The 19046-nt window shown below is 41.6% G+C and overlaps 1 protein-coding gene across 1 annotated transcript in view; it reads right to left on the minus strand.

Annotated features, from left to right (window-relative positions):
* LOC126761409 (beta-1-syntrophin) overlaps positions 1-19046 on the minus strand; it is a 118469-nt gene that overhangs the window by 62355 nt on the left and 37068 nt on the right. Inside the window, exons 3-4 of the mRNA XM_050477544.1 lie at positions 18803-19016; positions 18496-18730 (exon numbers count right to left, since the gene is read on the minus strand). Coding sequence (XP_050333501.1) covers positions 18496-18730; positions 18803-19016 — 449 coding nt within the window. The remainder of the gene's footprint in view (positions 1-18495; positions 18731-18802; positions 19017-19046) is intronic.

Below are 19046 nucleotides of genomic sequence, written 5' to 3' on the forward strand. Positions count from 1 at the left end.
CCAACAACCATAACTAGTGCGACTGCGAGATCCTTCTGACCCAAAAGCAACCTTAAGAGGTATTCCAATTAAGGATTACGATTTAAGGACATGCACCTAGACAAAGTACAGAGAATTAAAAGGCAGCGGCTACCCTGGCTTGATCATGTCGTCCGAATAGACGAAAACACTCCAGCACTGAAAGTTTTCGAGCGGTACCCGCCGAGGGAAGCAGAGGAAGACAACGAAAGAACAGGTTGAGAAGGACCCGGTTGCTTGGGATCTCCAATTGCGATCAGCGAAAAAGAAGAACGACTGGCGCGCTGTTGTGAACTCTCAGTTATAGCGGTATCTACGCCAATAAAGAAGAAGAGTGAGTAAAAAGAACAGTATCTAGTTAGAATACTTATGGCGAAGATGTGAGCTGAAAGCCTTCGCATCTTACTAAGAGTATTTGCACAGTATCAAAACCAGGTGGCAACTGCGGTTTATGGCATTAAATATTTTGGCCGCAGTCTCAAAGTAAATCAAGTTAATTCAACCAAACATTTCATTCACGATTCATGTATTATTTCTGCACTGATGGCCATTAAGTTCCCACAATGTATCTGAAGCTACTCTCCTACACCAGCAAAGCTGCAATATGAGCGCTCATTAGACTTAATCATACACATTTGCCGTAAAAATCGCGATACATACTCATAAACTAGTGAATGGCAATACGCCAAAGAATCTATGTATGCATGTGTATACATACATGTATGTGTGTATGTATATATGTATGAATAAGCTCAAGTATATGCCACACAGCTGCTGCTTCGAAAGTTGCAAAAGTGTACTCCAAGTGCCAGTAATCGGTAGTGGTTAGTGTTGTAAAAATATGTATTACATTTCCCACTGTTTCACGCCTCTACCGCCGCGCGTACACACGACACTTTTGCCACCGGCATTAGCGTGCGAGCGCAGCAGCGAGAGCCAGGCTTAAAGGAAGGATGAAACATTAAATAAATCTGCGTCGTAGATTTGAGTACATTTCTCATAATTTGCGCACGCTACAACAACAACAACAGCAGAAGCAGGAACAACAACAACTACCACTGTTACAACAACATTTTACTACCTTGCTCGCATGTACACGTCCGTCCGTGTACACATTTTTCGGCTTTCCCGGCATGCGAGTGCAAATATTTCACTGGCACGACTACACACGCACAAAAGCCAACAAATGGGCACAAGTGTGTATCGCGAGTACTCAACACACACGCACACATACTCTCACATGCGTATGTGTGACAAAAATGGCACAAGTGGCCGGTAGTGGCGAATGAAAAATCCAACTGCCGTCTTCATTCATAAATCTTTGAAAGCTAAAGCCACCAGTAACTTGTCAGCCCAAAAGCTATGCGTGTAAGTGTGGGATTTAGATGTGTGCAGAAATATGAAATTTGGCGTGGCGCATTTACCAGCGCAAGTATTTCGCCACTGTGTGGGGGTAAGGTTGCGGGGAGAGCGCGAAACAAGTGAGACAATGCAGGCACAAGCAGCAGGCAAGAAGGAAGACTGTAGTATAAATGGGCTAAACTAGCCGCCTGGCAGCCGAAAGCTGCTGTGAAGGGCTAACAGACGTTAAGCGAAGCGCAAAAAGTGAAATATTTGCTTTAGTACCTTTTGCCAATGAAAAGCTTTGACTGTACAAAATTGCGCACAAATGGTGCACTTTGTAGATATACCCAGTGTAATAATAGCAAGGTAAGTTTAGAAGATATGTAGTGGGTGGTTTGCTAGACTACAATTGCTGCAAAAAGTGATCGAAAATTGGTGACGCCAACAATTTTGCTTTACTGTAAGGAGAAGGGTTTGAAATGGTTTTAAAAATTATTTCGAGCAAGCGAAAAGTCGCTTGACTGAAATATATTCAAATCAGCCGCGACCCCAATTTTCGACCACCTTTTCCAGCAATTGGAGGCCGTATGTCAACAGTAACGAGCCAAACATTCACTTTCAAGACGTCAAGCGACTTCACATAACCCTATCAAAAATAAGTTCTGTTGGAAGCAAAGGTCGTCCACATCAACATTCTCCAATTCAGGCAGGAAAAATGCATTAATCATGGATCTAAAGCGTTGTTGTTGTTCTAAAGGTTATCTACTCATCACTTGAGTGGTAAGGTCGGACTGGTTGTCATCAAAATCTTCTAACGGTAAACTCACGAAACGTGTGGTTTCGACTGTATCGGCCCATAAAAAGAAAGCTGTTTGATGAGTGAGGATCCATCTAGGACTCCTTGTTCGCTGGACATATATTTGTTATAAGAGGGTCTGAGGAGGAACTTCTGGATAAGTAGAAGTTTAACCTGATTCAACAGCCAAAACAAAGTTGCGCAGGGGTCACACAAGGTTCCCGGGGCAACTCGAGCGCTTCGTCTGCAATGGGTGAAGATTTAACTCCAAGTACGACGTTCACTGGGAGAAACTCGATGAAGGTGATGATGGCTCCGCTGTGAATATCCGTCAATATATGTCTAAAGTTTACTGCATCCGAAGTTTGGATATAACAAAAAAGTAGAGGAATCCGAAATCCGGTCGAGTTACTGTTCGATGTCATCGACGTAATGACGGAAATACCTGTTCCCAGGAGGCGGGTTTGCTTCAAGAATACGACTGCAGGTAGAGTTTTCGCGGAAACATTCCATCCAAAACTATTTGGAGAGGAGCTTATTAAGTTCCTGGACCGGAAGCAAGTGGTTTCACTGTGTAACTGTTCGACTGGAGACATCAAGAGACATCCTGCAATCGTTCGGAGTGCAGAATTCTGACACATCTGAAGCTTCTTCATCCGTGTTTCACTACATCCAGGTGACCATATCGGTGCAGCATAGCTTATGACCGGCCAGGTTTCCTTGCGACAGTCGAGCCTACGAAATCGGAAAGAACCCAAATTTTTAATCTGACCAAGAAGTGTTCACGCGGAAGGATTCTGCCACTGCAACAACAACCGGCCGGCTTATTGCTTTTTTCTTTGCACATTTTTCCTTTCCCCATAACCTGCCGGCTACTGACTTTGTTTGTTTTGTTGCGCCTCTGTACTTTAGCAGTATTCGCGTTCGTATGAGAAGTGAAGAAGCACAGGTTTTCGAGTGTAACACCTAAAATCGGTGGGTTGTTAACTGTCTGCACTCCGTCGTCCTGTTAGGAGATGTGTTTTGGGACTTTGTGGAGGATGCTGTCCAGCTGATTTCAAATAAAAATCGAGAAATGTCAAGAAGATAGTTGCTCAGTATTTCCCATCGAATGTAACATTATAGCCGACTTCATTTTTGAAGAAATATGTACCAAAGATCCCCTCTTACCATAAGATAAATGTATGAGAATTTTACCGCGACCTAAGGTCTATTGCGCCCGCTTGCCATAAGCAAACAGTAAGAATACAGTAGATGTAAAATGATGAAACTTCGGAGCTTCATATCAGCATAAGAAAGCATTGGACTGCTAATACCATGAAGGGTATATGAAAGCCACACCTTGCTGTGTACATATATAGTTAACAGCACCAAAGCTTTTCGTGTTCATAAACACAAACCTGAAAAAACCTTCAGAAAAATCAACGGAGTACGGAGAGAAAAACTTGAGGTCAGCACTTAGCTCATCTGCGACACAGTCGGTATTATGTGTCACGCTAGATGGCAAATGAAAAATAGAAACAAATTACAACAACAGGAATTGACAAACAAACATTTGAAAGCATTGCCAGCAAGCGGCGATAGCACAGTTGCACTTAAGTTGTCAAGCTGCCTTTGTGCAATAACAATGGCCGAATACACTGTTGCCGTTTGAATGCAGCAAGCATTTCATTTCTTAAGTGACATTGCAACCAACACATGCTCTTCCTTTGTCACGCCTTCAACGCACATTATTGTTTTCGCCTCGTGCTCAGCACTCACCACTCGCTCGGCCAGCACTCGCTTACACGCAATTTCCACGAATGTGTCACGCGCATTTGTCATTGCCTCGCAGAATTTTAACTGCCTCGAAGCGGCGCTTAATAGTCAAGCTGACATTGTATGTATGCTCCGAGATCCAGCCGACGCCTTTCGCCTCGCAGCTGCATTCAGCTGTCGTCGTCCTAGCTGCAGCACTTTTATTGCTCCACTTAGCGTTTTCTCATTTATTTGCCAACAACTGTTTTAACTGCTGACTTCTTTGCGCATTGAGCTTGTTCAGCTGTCTATGCTGTGCTGTGCTATGTCACATTGCAGATCAAGGACGTGACCACAATCCTTGTAATGTATGTACATAACTGTAGTTGCTTTTTCTAGTTTTGAGGTTATGGCAAAGCCAAGCCTGGATTTGTCTTTCTATGTTAACGCTCGTTTGCTGTTGGCTCTTTTTTGTTTAAAACACAAGCAAATGTATATAAAGGGTGATACATTTCGAGGTAGCCTACTTTTTTAAAGAAAAAACACAAAAATTGGCGTAGACACGGCTTACGCGGTTAAAGCCAAATTTGTAACTGCGTGCCAGTCGTTTCTTATATTCGCAATTCGGCGCCAATTCGAGATACCAAGTGTAGCCAGGTTTTTCCCAATCTGATCTCTCTAACGCAGTGTAGGTCTTCCTCTTACTCTGCTTCCTACGGAGGGCACTACATGTTTATTATCATTCGAAGAAACATTCTTGTTCATTCATTTCTTGAAGATAATCTCTTTCACTTGTTGGCCGCGGCTACGTCCAGATGGTCCATCCGTTGAGTCCAATTTTCGATGACTCGTTCGAGCATTTCGACTGGTAACTAGCGAATGACACACGCGATGTTTTGCTTCACGGCATGAATCGAAACGGAATTGTACGCATAGATTTTAGACTTTACATATTATCACAGGAAAAGGTCTAACTGTTTGATATCAGACGATCTTGGTAGAAAAACGACCAGTTTAAACGTGAAATTATTTGCTCACCGAAGTGTATCCTACTACTTATCGTATTTAATACCGGGCCTTGCAAGCTCAAGAAGCTTTTATTTAATATGCTTCTAGCTTCTTGTGTTAACTGCTGGCTTTGCGACATGGAGTCGGGAACTTTCGAACACTTGATGCTAGACTTGACTACCATATTGCTCAGTATGGCAAAGCAGTTCTATATGATAGTTGCTTTGGAGACTTTGTATATATCTACAGACCGACTTATTATAGCAACTACTATCCATATGTATGGCACGCGGTCATGCAACTCCTGTCTCAATTCCCTCCGACATTTTCAAGCCATCAGTGTACCACTCAGTTGAGCTATCTCTTAACAGTGTTTCGAGCGTGTAATAATTCTATTCAGCCTTACTGCCAAGGGTAACTTCAAACTTCCTTGTAAAGTTAACCTCTTTGGTAATACTGCCCCTTGAAAGAGCAGCCAGTGGTCTTTCATCACTTAGCGCCTGCATTTATTGGGACGAAATTATCTTCCCTCTGCCAACCCTTTCAGCTGTCATTTGCAGCATTGTGTGTTTAGCTGTTTGACTGCTTAGTGGGTATAGCGATGCATTCCAGCATGAACTCCAGTGCTGCCGTCGGGACCTACACATTACATCCGATGCGCAGATGCAGGCAAGTCTTTGCAGTTTCGATAGTTGAAGTCAGACCGAACTCTGCGTTACTCCATACGCTCCATATTCTCCCACGATCCTAGTATACATCCTTGTGATAATTCTTGGCTGACAGCCTCAGGACTTCCTGGCAAGTCGATTGCACACCATGCAACACATGCTGCTACCACCGACGAATGAAACCCACAGTGAGACCCAGATATTTGACCACATATGTCCATAATTTCTAACTCTCTGCCACCAAGTGAAAAGCAGCCTGAGTAGTAGTAGCTTTTCCATCTGTTTAACTATTTAGCTTCGGTGCAGCCGAAATAAAAATTTTTTCTTTGTTTTTCACTCAAATACATTTTGACGTTTTCTCTGCTTTCACTCTACTACAATGTCAATATCAAACTTCGCAACAATAACCAAACCTCTTTAGATTGGATAAAAAAGCGCAGGTACTTGTTTAGTGAAAAGAAAACGCTGAGAAGATATCGAAAACTCCATTATAAATTCCCCAAAGTGGCATAAATAATTTGGATAAACGATAGGCACGAAAGATGGCAAGCACTAAAGAGCAGGTAAGTACCTCAGGGTAATTATATAAACTCAATTTAAATGCAGTTGTTATACAGCATATAACGAAAGTAAAATAGCTGTGAAAGCTAGTTACAGCCGTTGCTAAGAAAACACATTTCTCAATCTTTAGTGCAGAAAATTTTCGAGCGCAGCAGCTTACGGGTATTGCCACGGACCAGTACACATGCATACGACGCGTAGCCGTCACTTATTTTAAGGCGAAAATCACGTGCCAAAAACTTGCATGGCCGTTTTATTTCAGACGCTAGTCACTGCTACGCGCTCGGCAAGCCTAAATGTAACTTGAATTAAGCGAAAAGTTATACACCTTCTCGCGAGTGCGTGATGTGCGCGAATGTTTTGTAACTCTCAGGGATTAAGGCGCAAGTTTTGGAACTTCATACAGTCTGGCACTCCAGCTATGGTATGTACATAGCAGTGGCGGATGCAGAAGGGGTGGAAGGTTTTGTGTGTCAAATCCCCTAAAAAAATAGAAGATTTTAATTCCAATTTTCAATAACCTTTCTTTGACAGATCATGCCTAAGTCGTGTCAAGCTGTCCTGTCATTTTTCTACAGTTTTGTTTAGTATTTAATCATGGAAAGACTTAACCCGAAACAACATTTACAAATCGTTCAACCTTATTATGAAAACTCACGTTTTATAAGGAGTGTGTTTCGAGCGCTTCGCTCAACTTATGGTCAACATAATTGGTCTACTGAGCGTACTATTCCAAACACCCTCATTACTTAGGGTCTCACCCATCTTGAGACCCAGCATTCATTTTTGGAGGAAGCGGTGAAGAAAAAATAGCAGTTGTAGCCGAGAGTGTGCACGAAGACCGTGGAGAGTCGATTCGGCGCCGTTCGCAGCAACCCGTACTGACGTATGGACCGAATGGGCACATTTTATGGCAAGATCTTAAATTTAAAGGGTACAAATTACAGCTTGAGCAAAAACTGAAGCCGCTCGAGCTTCCCAAGCGAGATCGGTTTGCTTTATACGCTCTTGAGAAGTTCCAAGAAGATCCGACGATTTCGAGCCAAATTTCGTTCAGCGATGAGGTCCATTTCTGTCACAATGAATATGTAAACAAACGGAATTTCCGCATTCGCGACGAAGAGCAACCTGAAGAGATTCAAGAGCTACCATTTCATACAGAAAAAATAACGGTTTGGTGTGGTTTGTGGACTGGTGGAATCATATTCTTTGGGTCCATATGCTTTCAAAATGATGCCGATGAGAACGTAACCGTAAATGGCGATCATTAGCGCCCCATGATAACCGACTATTTGAAGCCTGAAATTGTAACTCGTGATCCTGGCCACATTTGGTTTCAACAAGACGGCACCTCAGTAGATTTATTGAGAGAGCACGTCGCTGAGCAGATAATTTCCCGTTTTTGGACTGTAAATTGGCCACCAAGATCGTGTCATATCACATCATTCGACTTTTTCCGTTGGGAGTATGTAAAGTCTAGAGTCTATGCGGCTAGTCTCGCTTCGATTCAAGCCTTGGAGCAAAACATCACGCGTGTCATCCGCCAGCCATGAGTCGAAATGCTCGAACGAGTCATCGAATATTGGACTCAATGGATGGATCATCTGTGACGTAGTAACGCCCAACATTTGAAAGAGATAATCTTCAAAAAATAAATGTCAAAAAATGTTCTTTCGAATGCTATTGATATGTAAAGTGCTTGCGTTTGGTAGGCGTCTACTCGCTTGTGAGCGCATTAAATAACAAATGCTAAACCCCTCGAGGCAATCCCTAAACCCACCTACTATCTTCCACATCATACACAATATTTTTTCAGGCTTCGCTTTCGCAACATTGTCGACATTAAAAATATTAGTTGCTAATACTCATGCGAGCTTATTCATTTTTCACATATTCGAGAGCGTTGCTTATCGCTGCACAATTTCGCATTGTAACGGTATATAGAAGAAACACGCGGAATTCCTTTTTGTTATCGGATTTAGCCAAAGTTAATTTAGCAAAGTGGCTCCCAAAAGGAATAAGAATACAAAGCGACGACAAAAAGTGGCGAGTGCACAAATGTGTGGCAGCTGAGTAAACGAAAGGCGAGCAAATTCAATAACAGAGAGACAAAGTAGAAAAAAGGCGAAATCCAACTAACATTTTCAGTTTAAAAAACAACGCAGACGGCGGCGAAGAGCAGCGTGGAATCAATTTCGATCAAAACCATCGAACAATAAATGTACACTTATCGCGAACGTAAACAGTGGCGCACACAAGTGTGTGTACGAAGAGCAGGCAGGCAGCTTTCAAGTGATGAAGACAGATGGCGGTAGAGAAGCGCAAAAATATTTGTGTTAAAGAAAAGCGAAAATGTGCAGCTGGCAGCAATAATTCAGCAAGCATTCGCAAGCTTTTTTGCAACAACTGGCAACACATGTGAGCGCGTATGTGTATGTATGGCTGCAGACAGATTGAAAATGGCAGATAAAATCAATGAGTATGGCGGCAGCGACGAGCATTAAATAAGAATTGTGAAAATATCAGCAAGCTTGAGGAGAAAAACGCGCGAGGCAGCGAGTGGAGAAAGCAGTAAAACTTGCAATGGAACAGCGGGGAGGGGTAGTAATTGTGCTTGGAGCAACAGGAACAAGCGTTGAAATCGCACTGCAGCAATAGCGGGTTTTGCCGCTACAAAACAGATGCTGTTGCATGCCACATGCGATGCCACGAACAGCGGCTATGCAGGTCATGAGGCAAATAGACACGACAGCAGCGGCGGCAAGCGGCGAGAAAGTGTAAGGAAACTAACAACACATTGCCAAGCAAGCATGTGAACATGACGTCAACTACAGTTAGTTGTCACAAACAACAACAATAAGTGCTATAGCAACGGCGTAACGGTGGTGTTGCAATCAAATAATATCAAAAGCAAAAACAACTAAATATTTCCATGAACTGGCAACGACATAAAACAGCAACGCAATGGCTGCAACAACAACAACGACGGTACAAGCAAGTGCAATAACAAGACATTGCCACAGCTAAAAAGCACCGTTAGTTGTCAGTTGTTGTGGCTGCTAGCACGGCGAAATGATTGCGGCAACGCGAAATGAAATTAAAGTCATCGATAATGAGATATGCGACGCAAAAACCAGCAAGCAATTGTCTAACACTCCACAACGCTGCAACAGCAACAAACGCTGAGACGCCAGAAACAACAAACACACTGTGACGCCAGCAATGCAGGCAACGGCGTTGCGGCTGTAGGAAGGGCAAACAACTTCGTTAGACAACCGCAGGGCGACAAGTTGCATGTAGTCATTGCGACGGCAGGCCAAAGACAGTGGCGTCAGTGATATGCTGCCACAAGAAACCAGCATCATTGCTGCGTGGATATGAATTGCAGTAAAATGTCAATGAAATTGATTACTTTAGCAATCTTCTTCGCTGTCACTGCCACCACTGATTAGCGCGGCGAACTTTCAAGGCAATGACAACTAAGAGCAAAGCTACGTGTCACGACTTGTTGGCTATTGATGAGGCAAATGAGTTTTGAAGAATGTTGCTATTCGAAGCAGACGCTTAAGATATATGCGTGTCGCTTTTGCAAATTTCGTATGCAAATTATATCAAAGTAAAGAAGTGTTTCATTAAAGAACTTAATTTTGATTGTTCAGTTTGTATGGTAGCTATATACTATTATGATCCGATCTAAACAATTTCTTAGGAGATTGTATCGTTATCTTAAGGAATAATTTGGGCCGAATTTTGTGTAGATATATTTATGATTAAACAAGTTTTCCATACAAGGACATCATCTCGATTGTTCAGTTTGTATGGCAGATATATGTTATAGTAGTACGATCTAAACAATTTCCTAGGAGATTGTGCTGTTGCTTTATGGAATTATTTTTGCCAAATTTCGTAAAGATATCTTGACAAATAAAAATGTTTTCCATGCAAGGACTTGATTTTGATCGTTCAGTTTGTATGGCAGCTATATGCTATAAAGATCCGATCTGAACAATTTCTAAGGAGGTTGTACTATCTTCTTAAATATTAATTTGTGCCGAATTTTGTGAAGATATCTAGGCAAATAAAAAAGTTTTCTATACAAGGACATGATTTTGATCGTTCAGTTTGTATGGCAGCTATATGCTATAGAAGTCTGATCCATCCCACTCTGACAAATAAGCAGTTTCTTTGATAGAAAAGTACGTATGCAAAATTTCAGAACCATATCTCAGAAACTGTGGGACTAGTTCACGTATACATGAACAAGGAGAAGGACTCGATTGATATTCTAATACAAACTTATTAGCTCTACAAAAATGTTCTTAATGAATTTTTCCATACAAATATTTCTTTAAAATTTGCACGCAGTTAAAGTTATGCATTAATTGTACTGTATTCCAAAAGTACACCATGTCGTATGAGTAATATATAATGTACAAATCACTAGTATGATTTTCATTTTGTACACCATGTCGTATGAGCAATCCACAATGCACAAATCACTTGTACGAATGCTCAGGTCATTTGATTTATAAATTTAACAGCGCGTAAGCTTTGAAGGAGTGGTTTTATGCAAAAACTCATTGGAACTTGATTGTTGTGCGGAGAATTTTGTATTAGAATATCGCTCTCTCCAGGTTGTAGATTTACTTGCTTAATGGAAAATATCAAAAAAGCTCATAACATATAGATGAATGAAGAAATTTGTGAAAATTAAAATAATGCACTTGTTTACGTTGTCTAATTTTTTTGTACAAAAACTATAATTTCACGAGGTGCTCGCAAAACAACATTAAACTTGGCATGTAAAGTACACCCTAATGTTTATGTGTGCATATGTAAAGTCCGTAATTCTAATTAGTTTAAGAATTGAAGTGGAAAAATATTGCGTTTTTTATTCTGTTTGTAATTGAATTTATATATACAAATATTTTTTTTTGTTTATGTATATGTATGTGTTTGTTTTTACATTTACATTTATTCGTGATTTCTACTCGTCTGTTCCACTTGGTTGGGCAAATGAAATTGATACAAATATTTGCGTTGCCTACAAATTTGTTGCCAAAAAAAGTGAAATGAACAAAGTCTGGGCACAAAATGAATAAGTTAGTCGCGAGTATTTGTATTGACTCCGTATACGATGAACTAATAGAAAAACAGGCAAACACGAAACGATACGTTATAAACTAAACGAGCGTACAAGCAATTTTTAATGGCGAAAAATTTTTACTTTTGCCGAAATTTTTACATTTGTATATGTATATATGTACATATGTATGATTTACAATTACATGTCGTCACCTAAAATGCAAAATAGCGTAACATCACTTTTTATAAGTTGAAAGGCGAAGAAAAAACGACATTATAAAAACCACTCACACTGAAACAAAATTTGAGTTTTGGTTATAAACTGGTTATATATTGGTTATACATCGGTTATATATTGGTTATATCTGATAACTATATTGGTTATATATTGGTTATATCTGACAGCGGAAGCTGAAAATTTAATGCTATATATACATATATATAATGTGATGTAGAGAATCATAAGCATTAAAAAACTCATTATTTATTTTTTTATAATACGTTGTTTTGCCTTTCAGGTGACGATATATTGAATAGCATTAACGCCACATTTAGAGCTGAGCATTTCTGAAAGTCGCACACAATAATCGACAGCAGCGACATTCAACTTTTCATAGCATCAAAGCTACTGTTAGCTTGGAGCTTTAAACCAATGCCACTCGTTCCTGTGTTAGGTACCTTGGAGAGAAGCAAGTTCACCCATTACTCAGTGTCAGTCAGCTGGCCATGCAAGCAAAGCAATGGCAGTTTAGTTTAGTGACGGCGAGTTGTGTGCTTTTTTATTAATAGACAACTTGGTTGGTCCGTTTAAACGCATTAGTGCGTCAACTGCTGCTCACTACAGGCTGGAAATTGGACTTACAACGTGTTTGCTACTGCAGGTAGTTGTGGCATGGCACACAATAAGAGTTCTGCTGTTTTACTTGCATATCCTTATGTTATACGAAATAATACTTTGCCTTGGGCGCCTAACTCGTGCGCATAACAGACCCAATGAATCCATGCAAGGCACATTTGTGTATGTTTGCTACTTTTACTTGATTGCAGATTTCTATACCTTGTGCCAGGGTATTTTCGCCATGCCTGTAGTTTGATGATATCTTTCTGGACTGTCTAATATTTTTCCGGTACAATATTTTCCGCTTAGTTGCCGTAATTATACCCTAAACAGGGCATATATGAAGTTTGCCAAGATGTTTGCAACATCCAAAGGAATCCAAAGGCTGTCCGCGATTATATACACGGAAACTAGCCGCTCAGGTTTTGAGATATCGACCTGAAAGTTTGCACACGTTCCTTTCCCACCAAGCACCTACTCATTTATCGGAACCGCCGGTATCGGTCTACTATAGCATATAGCACCCATACAAACTGAACAATCAAAATCAAATTCTTGTAAGGCAAACTTTTTCAGTTAACGAGATATCTTCAAGAAATTTGGCTAAAATAATTTTTTAAAGCAACGCTGTAATCCCAACAAAAATTTTCCAGATCACACCACTATAGCATATAGCTGCCATATAAACTGAAAGAACATACTAAAGTTCTTGTACGGAAAACTATTTTATTTGACAAGGTATCTTCGCCTAATTTGGCACAGACTATTATTCTAGAAATAGCCATAATCTTCGCAAATATTTTTCAGATCGGACCACCATAGCATATAGCTGCCCTACAAACTGGTGGTCAAACGTAGGTCCTTGTTTGAAAAATATTTTAAATTGACAAGCTGTCTTCACGAAATTTGGCATATATTATTTTTCCGATCAATGCTACAATCTGCAAAAAAAATTTCAGATCAGACCACTATAATATATAGCTGTCATATAAACTGACCTATCCAACCTCAGTCTTTGTATGGAGAATTTTTTTATTTGTCGAAGTATCTTAACGAAATGTTGCCCAAATAATTACTCAAGACATTGGCACAATCTCTGAAGAAATATAGTTATGTAGCATATAGTTGCCATACAAACTGAACGTTCAAAATCAAGGAAAAAAATTTTTGTACCCTGTTTTGCAAATGCACCTGTTAAGGGTATTATAGCTTCGCTACCGCAGAAGTCAACGGTTTTTCTGTTTTTTTTTTATTTTTTCAAACGGCTTGTTGTTATTTATCTTCACCTTTAACCCACAACACTGTTCGCGTTATGTTTTAGGCATGACAGTCTCGCTGCGACCACACCACACTTCTCAACACACTCGAAAAGTTGACTCGTCCGGCAATCAGCGCCCTACTAATGTCGCCGTCTCGCGCGCCAGTGCCACGAACTAACAAATGTACAATGTAAATAAAAATAACAGTAAAACCATAGTTGCGGCATTTATCGTCATCCCTCGCAAAGTCCTTGCCACAGCGTCGTTAAGCATTGTTGTTATTTTTCTGTCTTAACTGCCGTCAATGTACTTATGTGCTTCGCCTGTTTCACTGCCCGACTGACTGGCGGTTCGTTATTAGTCTGACTACGGTTTTATGTTGATGAATTTGTAGCCATTGCCCGGTGGTTGCACATCAAGTCTATCGCCGTCCATCGTCAGTATCCGCCGCAGTCAGGACCTTCAATGCTGTTGATTTACCTGGCCAGTCGTTTTATCTGTTTGTTTTTAGTTTTGATTTGCCTTTTTTGTTTTTTTTTTTTTGTTTTTTTTTTTTTGTTTTTTTTTGTGTTGTTTTTTTGTATATTTTACTGTCCACCTTTTGCTAACCTGCTTCGCAAGCAGACGGCAAGCAGCATTGTCGAGCTCAACTTTTTGATTGTTTAGAGTCGTCATTGTGGTCAGCATGCATGGTGGGAATATTGCGCCGCACACAGATACGCCACATCGAGCTGTTGGCAGCGGCTATCGCTGCTGACTGTCTGACTTTAGAAGCGTTTCCTTTTCAATGATTATTCATTTGCAAATATGACTTACGGTGGAGAGACACAAAGCGATGTGGCAAGAAATGTATAACCTGAACAGGGTATATTATATTTACAGTGATTTTTCCGACTTTCTTTACATAATGTTCAAGTGCCAATAAGACAAAGAACCGCTCGAAATAATGAAATTATTGCTACCGTTCAGGCTCTCAAGAGTTGGGACTGTCTCAAACCAGAACCATGCGGATTTTGAGAAAGGATTTGAGCTTGCAACCGTATATAGAATTGTTCTCACTCAAGAACTGAAGCCATTCGGTAGTCCATTCGGTAAACGTCGTGATTGTGCCTTGGAACAACCACAACCTGGCGGATTTTGAGGCAGGATTTAGGCTTGCATCTGTAAATCTGTATACAGAATTCTGCTCACTCAAGCAAGGAAGCCATTGGATCAAAGTAAATGTGGTGAATTTTGCCTTGGAACAACTTGAAGACGATAAAGATATTTTAAGAAAATAAATAAACAAAATTGTCGTTTCTGGTGCGAAGAAAATCCACAAATTGTTCATGAATAACCACTACAATCAACTAAATTAACAGTTTGTTATGATTTTCAACTAAATTGACAGTTCTGCGCGATTTTGGGTCTAATGACATCCACGGCCCGTACTTCTTTCTTGATGAATACGGTGGTTGCGGCACGATATTGGTTGAAAATTAAGCGAAAACCTCACAAAGAATCAATGCAGTATGCAATGGTGCATTATCGTGGGGCAAAACCCAAGAGTTTTCGGCCCATGATTCCGGACTCTTTTTACATAACATTAAATACTATTCTTTATTGACAGTTTGGCCAGTTGGAAAGAATTCTGTGTACTTCACACACCTCGATAATCGAAGAAAACTGTCAGCATAACTTTGATTTTTGAACTGCTTTGATGTTTTTTTCGACTTGGGCCCATCTTTACAACGATATTCAGCCGATTGATCGTCTGTTTCCGGCTCGTAAGCATAGATCAAAGACTCTTCGCCAGTAATAACACATTTTATGATATCCAATTCGTCGGAATTCATTGTTTCACTGACTGATGATTCCCCACACAAAATTTAATCGAACTTATTTTTTGAATAGTTTCACTTATCGTCAAAATCCGCGAATGCACTTTATGTACTGCAGAAAGACAAGGGCATACTAAACATGAATGATTGTTTTAATGTGACATTTGGCACAGATGTCACTGACAGTCTTGCCAACCCAGAAAAGGAGGAAATATGTTTCAACGAATGGATTTTTTCAATTAAAAAGTCATACTATTTTTGCCCACAGTAGTATATTGCTCAGATCGGATAGTTTGCAATTATTAACTAAAGAAATTCAAACTGAACTGTCAAAACTACAACAAAAACAGTTATGCCAAATCTAGAAAAAAAATGTTTCGACTCCGGATTTTCGTGGAAAATTTAAATTAAAAAGTCTTACTATTTTTTGCCCACAGTAGTATATTGCTCAGTTCGGACCCCTATAGTTTACAGTAAATCAAACTGAACTGTGAAAATCAGAAAAAATTTTTCGCGACGGAAAATGCAACTGTGAAGTGTATTATAGCTTCGTTGCAGCCGACATCGATATCTCCAATTTTAACTGAATATAATCTAACATTTTGAAAGAGGTGACTATAACTCTGCTATTGCTTATACAAAGATGCTGCCACGATTTGTGACATACAGTAGATAATCAACAAATCGAGTCAGACCGCAGTTAAGAAAGTTATTTTCAATTCCTCATTGTCTTCCCACAACATATTCGTCCTGTCAGTAAACTGGTTTTCAATTAAGCAAGTTATACAAACGAGTTTTCCTGCAAATCTTTTCCGCTCACGTGTTTAGCTACAACTTTAGCAATATCCCGAAAGCAGAAATTTATTGAAGTTGTTGAACTATGTTCCCCCAGCGCTGCTTTAATGCTTAATGAACGACAGGAAACGAACAAAGCAACCGCAGCCACATATAGACACACACACGTCGCCACCAGCGGGCTCTAAGCCACCGCGCTAAGCCACATCCTGTCACACACACGCAGCACACACATCCTAAAGCTGGCTTCCGCTTCAACCAAGCACACATACAGACACTTATATGTGTACATGAGTGACACCCAACGAGCGGCGGATGAGTGTGCTTGTGTGGAACGCAAATGAATTTCAACAAAGTGCGCCGCATGTGGCAGTTAGTGGTGGTGGCATACTTTGCCTGTCATTGAAAAGTTGCTGCCATCAAATATCGCCATAATTGCGCACGAACTGCTGGCGAACAAGCGGCAACGAAAGGCTACGAGCGTCGTTTGTTCGAGTGGCAGGAACACACGGTGTTGCAGAGTTGCGGCAATAAGAGCAACATACTGAGTTGCCGAGTTGGGGCTACAAGCACAAAAGCAGTGACAGCAGTGTATCTGTTGCAACACCGCATCAGTGGCAAACATGCGTATGTATGCGTGGAAGGTGAAGGCAGATGCTGACTTAGCATTTGATTGCCACCAGCCGCCAGCCGTCAGCCGCTAACGCGCAACCTCGAGACTATTTGCCAGCGCATCGACCGTGTTGTTGCCACAGACGCTACTTTTGTGACTCAAGTGTCCGCCGCAACTGTTGCTGCTGCCAACAACACTGTTGCCAAGTCGGCTTTGAAGCCAATCGCTGGCGTGCGTGTTGATGGCGCACTCGAAAGCTGTCGCCAGCACCGCCGCGCTCTCACAAGCGAGCACATGCAGGCTATGCAAAAGAGCAAAAATTTAATTAAACTACCAATTCGTCTAAATGGTGGTGCGCGTGTGTGGCAATACTAGTTGTTCGTGCAGTACACAGCTTGCCAGACGACATGGCCCCAAAGCGTCTGCATGAATATAAGCGCACTCAAACACACACACCTCCTATGGGGCTGTTGGTTCAATTTATTGGAAATGTTGCGCCACGCAGGCGACAGCGGCGTTGGGTCGCAGGCTATGGCGCAACATTGAACCTGCGGCGTTGAGAGGCCATGTGCAGCCTGGTTGGCAGTGTAACATGGCGTAACGGCAGTAAATGTCAACACTCGAACACCGTTGACAACGCAGCATGAATGAATTGGATTCAAGCGCGCCGATTGCCATAAAATGCCGGCGAGCGGATGTGGAACGCGTACGCAAAGGCAAACGCGAACGCGACGCAGCCATATGGACGTCGCTGATTGCTGTGTGACGACGTTGATGGCGCTGATGGCTCACATAGCACCGTGAAGTACCTAAAGCACGCAATTTGCTGACGCTTGTTCATGCGACTACAAATGACGTGCACAAGGGTGATGGGCAAACACCAATCAGCCAACTGCCACAACTTGAAATGGCGCAATAAACCTGTGCCGAATGCATAAACTCAGCGATTGAGAATGCGAGCTGAAATTACGAGCCACGACAAGTCGAACTACATACGGTTTCGGCGGCCGGCAAATGGTAGAGGGAGCCGCATATGGAAACGTTACAAACACATACAGAGGACATTTTGCAGGTGGTTTGGTCCACAGGGGCTTTTCTTTTTATCTTTCTTCTGCTTCCTCTTCTGTTTCTTCTTCTTCTCCTTTTACTACTACTTCTTCTTCTTACGCACATACGTTGGAGTTTTATGCGCTCAACTATATCCATGTCGTCGTAGAGCTCATCTAGTTCGTGGCTCCATCTACTTCGTTATTCAACACACAGGCGAACGGCTCTAAAGAAATTGAGAAGTAAAGTCCTTTCTCGACGAAGAAAGACCAAATTCTGGAAGTCACTCATCATCGCCGTCCTGCTACATGATGCAGAGGCATGTACGGGACAACTTCCGATGAGTCAGGTGGAAGATTTAAGTTCCTTTCCGCATTGACAACGGCGACTACAGCAGAGGATGGAACGATGAGCACTGACATAACGTATCAAGAGACTAGCTAGATCATGCCGTCCAAATGGATGCAAACACTCGAGCTCTGAGAGTATTCGACGTAGTACCCGCCGAGGGAAGCAGAGGAAGAGGAAGATCTCTTCGATAGACCAGGTGGAGAAGGACCAGACTACACTTGGAACCTCCAATTGGCGCCAATCAGCGAAAAGAACGACCGACTGGCGCGCTGTTGTAAACTTGGATATAATCGCATGAGCGGCGTCTACGCCAATAAAGAAGAATAATCATAAGAGTCCACAAGGATTTAGAAAAATAGTATTGTGATGATACTGTTATGATTGTAGGGCGGCATCACTTAGATTACAAAGGGTCAAACCGCTAAGACGCACCAACAAGATGACAGTATGTTTATCGTTATCAGATCTTGAACTGCCTTACATTTCGACTGGTTATATATACATTTGGCGCTTAAATATCGCTTATTTATAATAGATTTAATGCTTGCCACTCACCTTCTAAGTCCACAACGCGACCGGCTCGTTTCAGTGCGCGCACTGCCTCATCGTGTGTTGCTTCGCGCAGCTCCTCGCCGTTCACCGACAGTATGGCATCGCCTACATACAGTCCCTTGGCTTGATCCGCCGCCATGCCGCGAAAAATTTTCGATATCAATATGGGCATGCGATTTTCGCGTCCGCCCTTAATGGAAATGCCGAGACCGTTGTTGTCCGATTTAATGATGCGCACCTGCCAAGCATAAAAAATCGACCAAAATTAAAAACAACATTACCACGCGCACGCACGTTGCAGCTTACTTACATGTCTCTTTTGATTTGCCACATGATCAGGTACATCGCACATATCCAGTCCATTGTCCAACGTATTATTATTCAGCAGATGGTCACCGCCGTTAGCGCTGCCACCACCATTGTCCGTACAATCGGTATCAGCGGCGCTGCCCGTGCCCGTGCCGCCCATACCCTGCATGGAGGCCGATGAGGGTATGGACCCATTATGACCGCTGTGGTTGCTGCTGCACAGTGCAATGATAATAATAACAACA

Source organism: Bactrocera neohumeralis, chromosome 6, assembly GCF_024586455.1.
Source record: "Bactrocera neohumeralis isolate Rockhampton chromosome 6, APGP_CSIRO_Bneo_wtdbg2-racon-allhic-juicebox.fasta_v2, whole genome shotgun sequence".
NCBI classification, from domain to species: Eukaryota; Metazoa; Arthropoda; class Insecta; order Diptera; family Tephritidae; genus Bactrocera; species Bactrocera neohumeralis.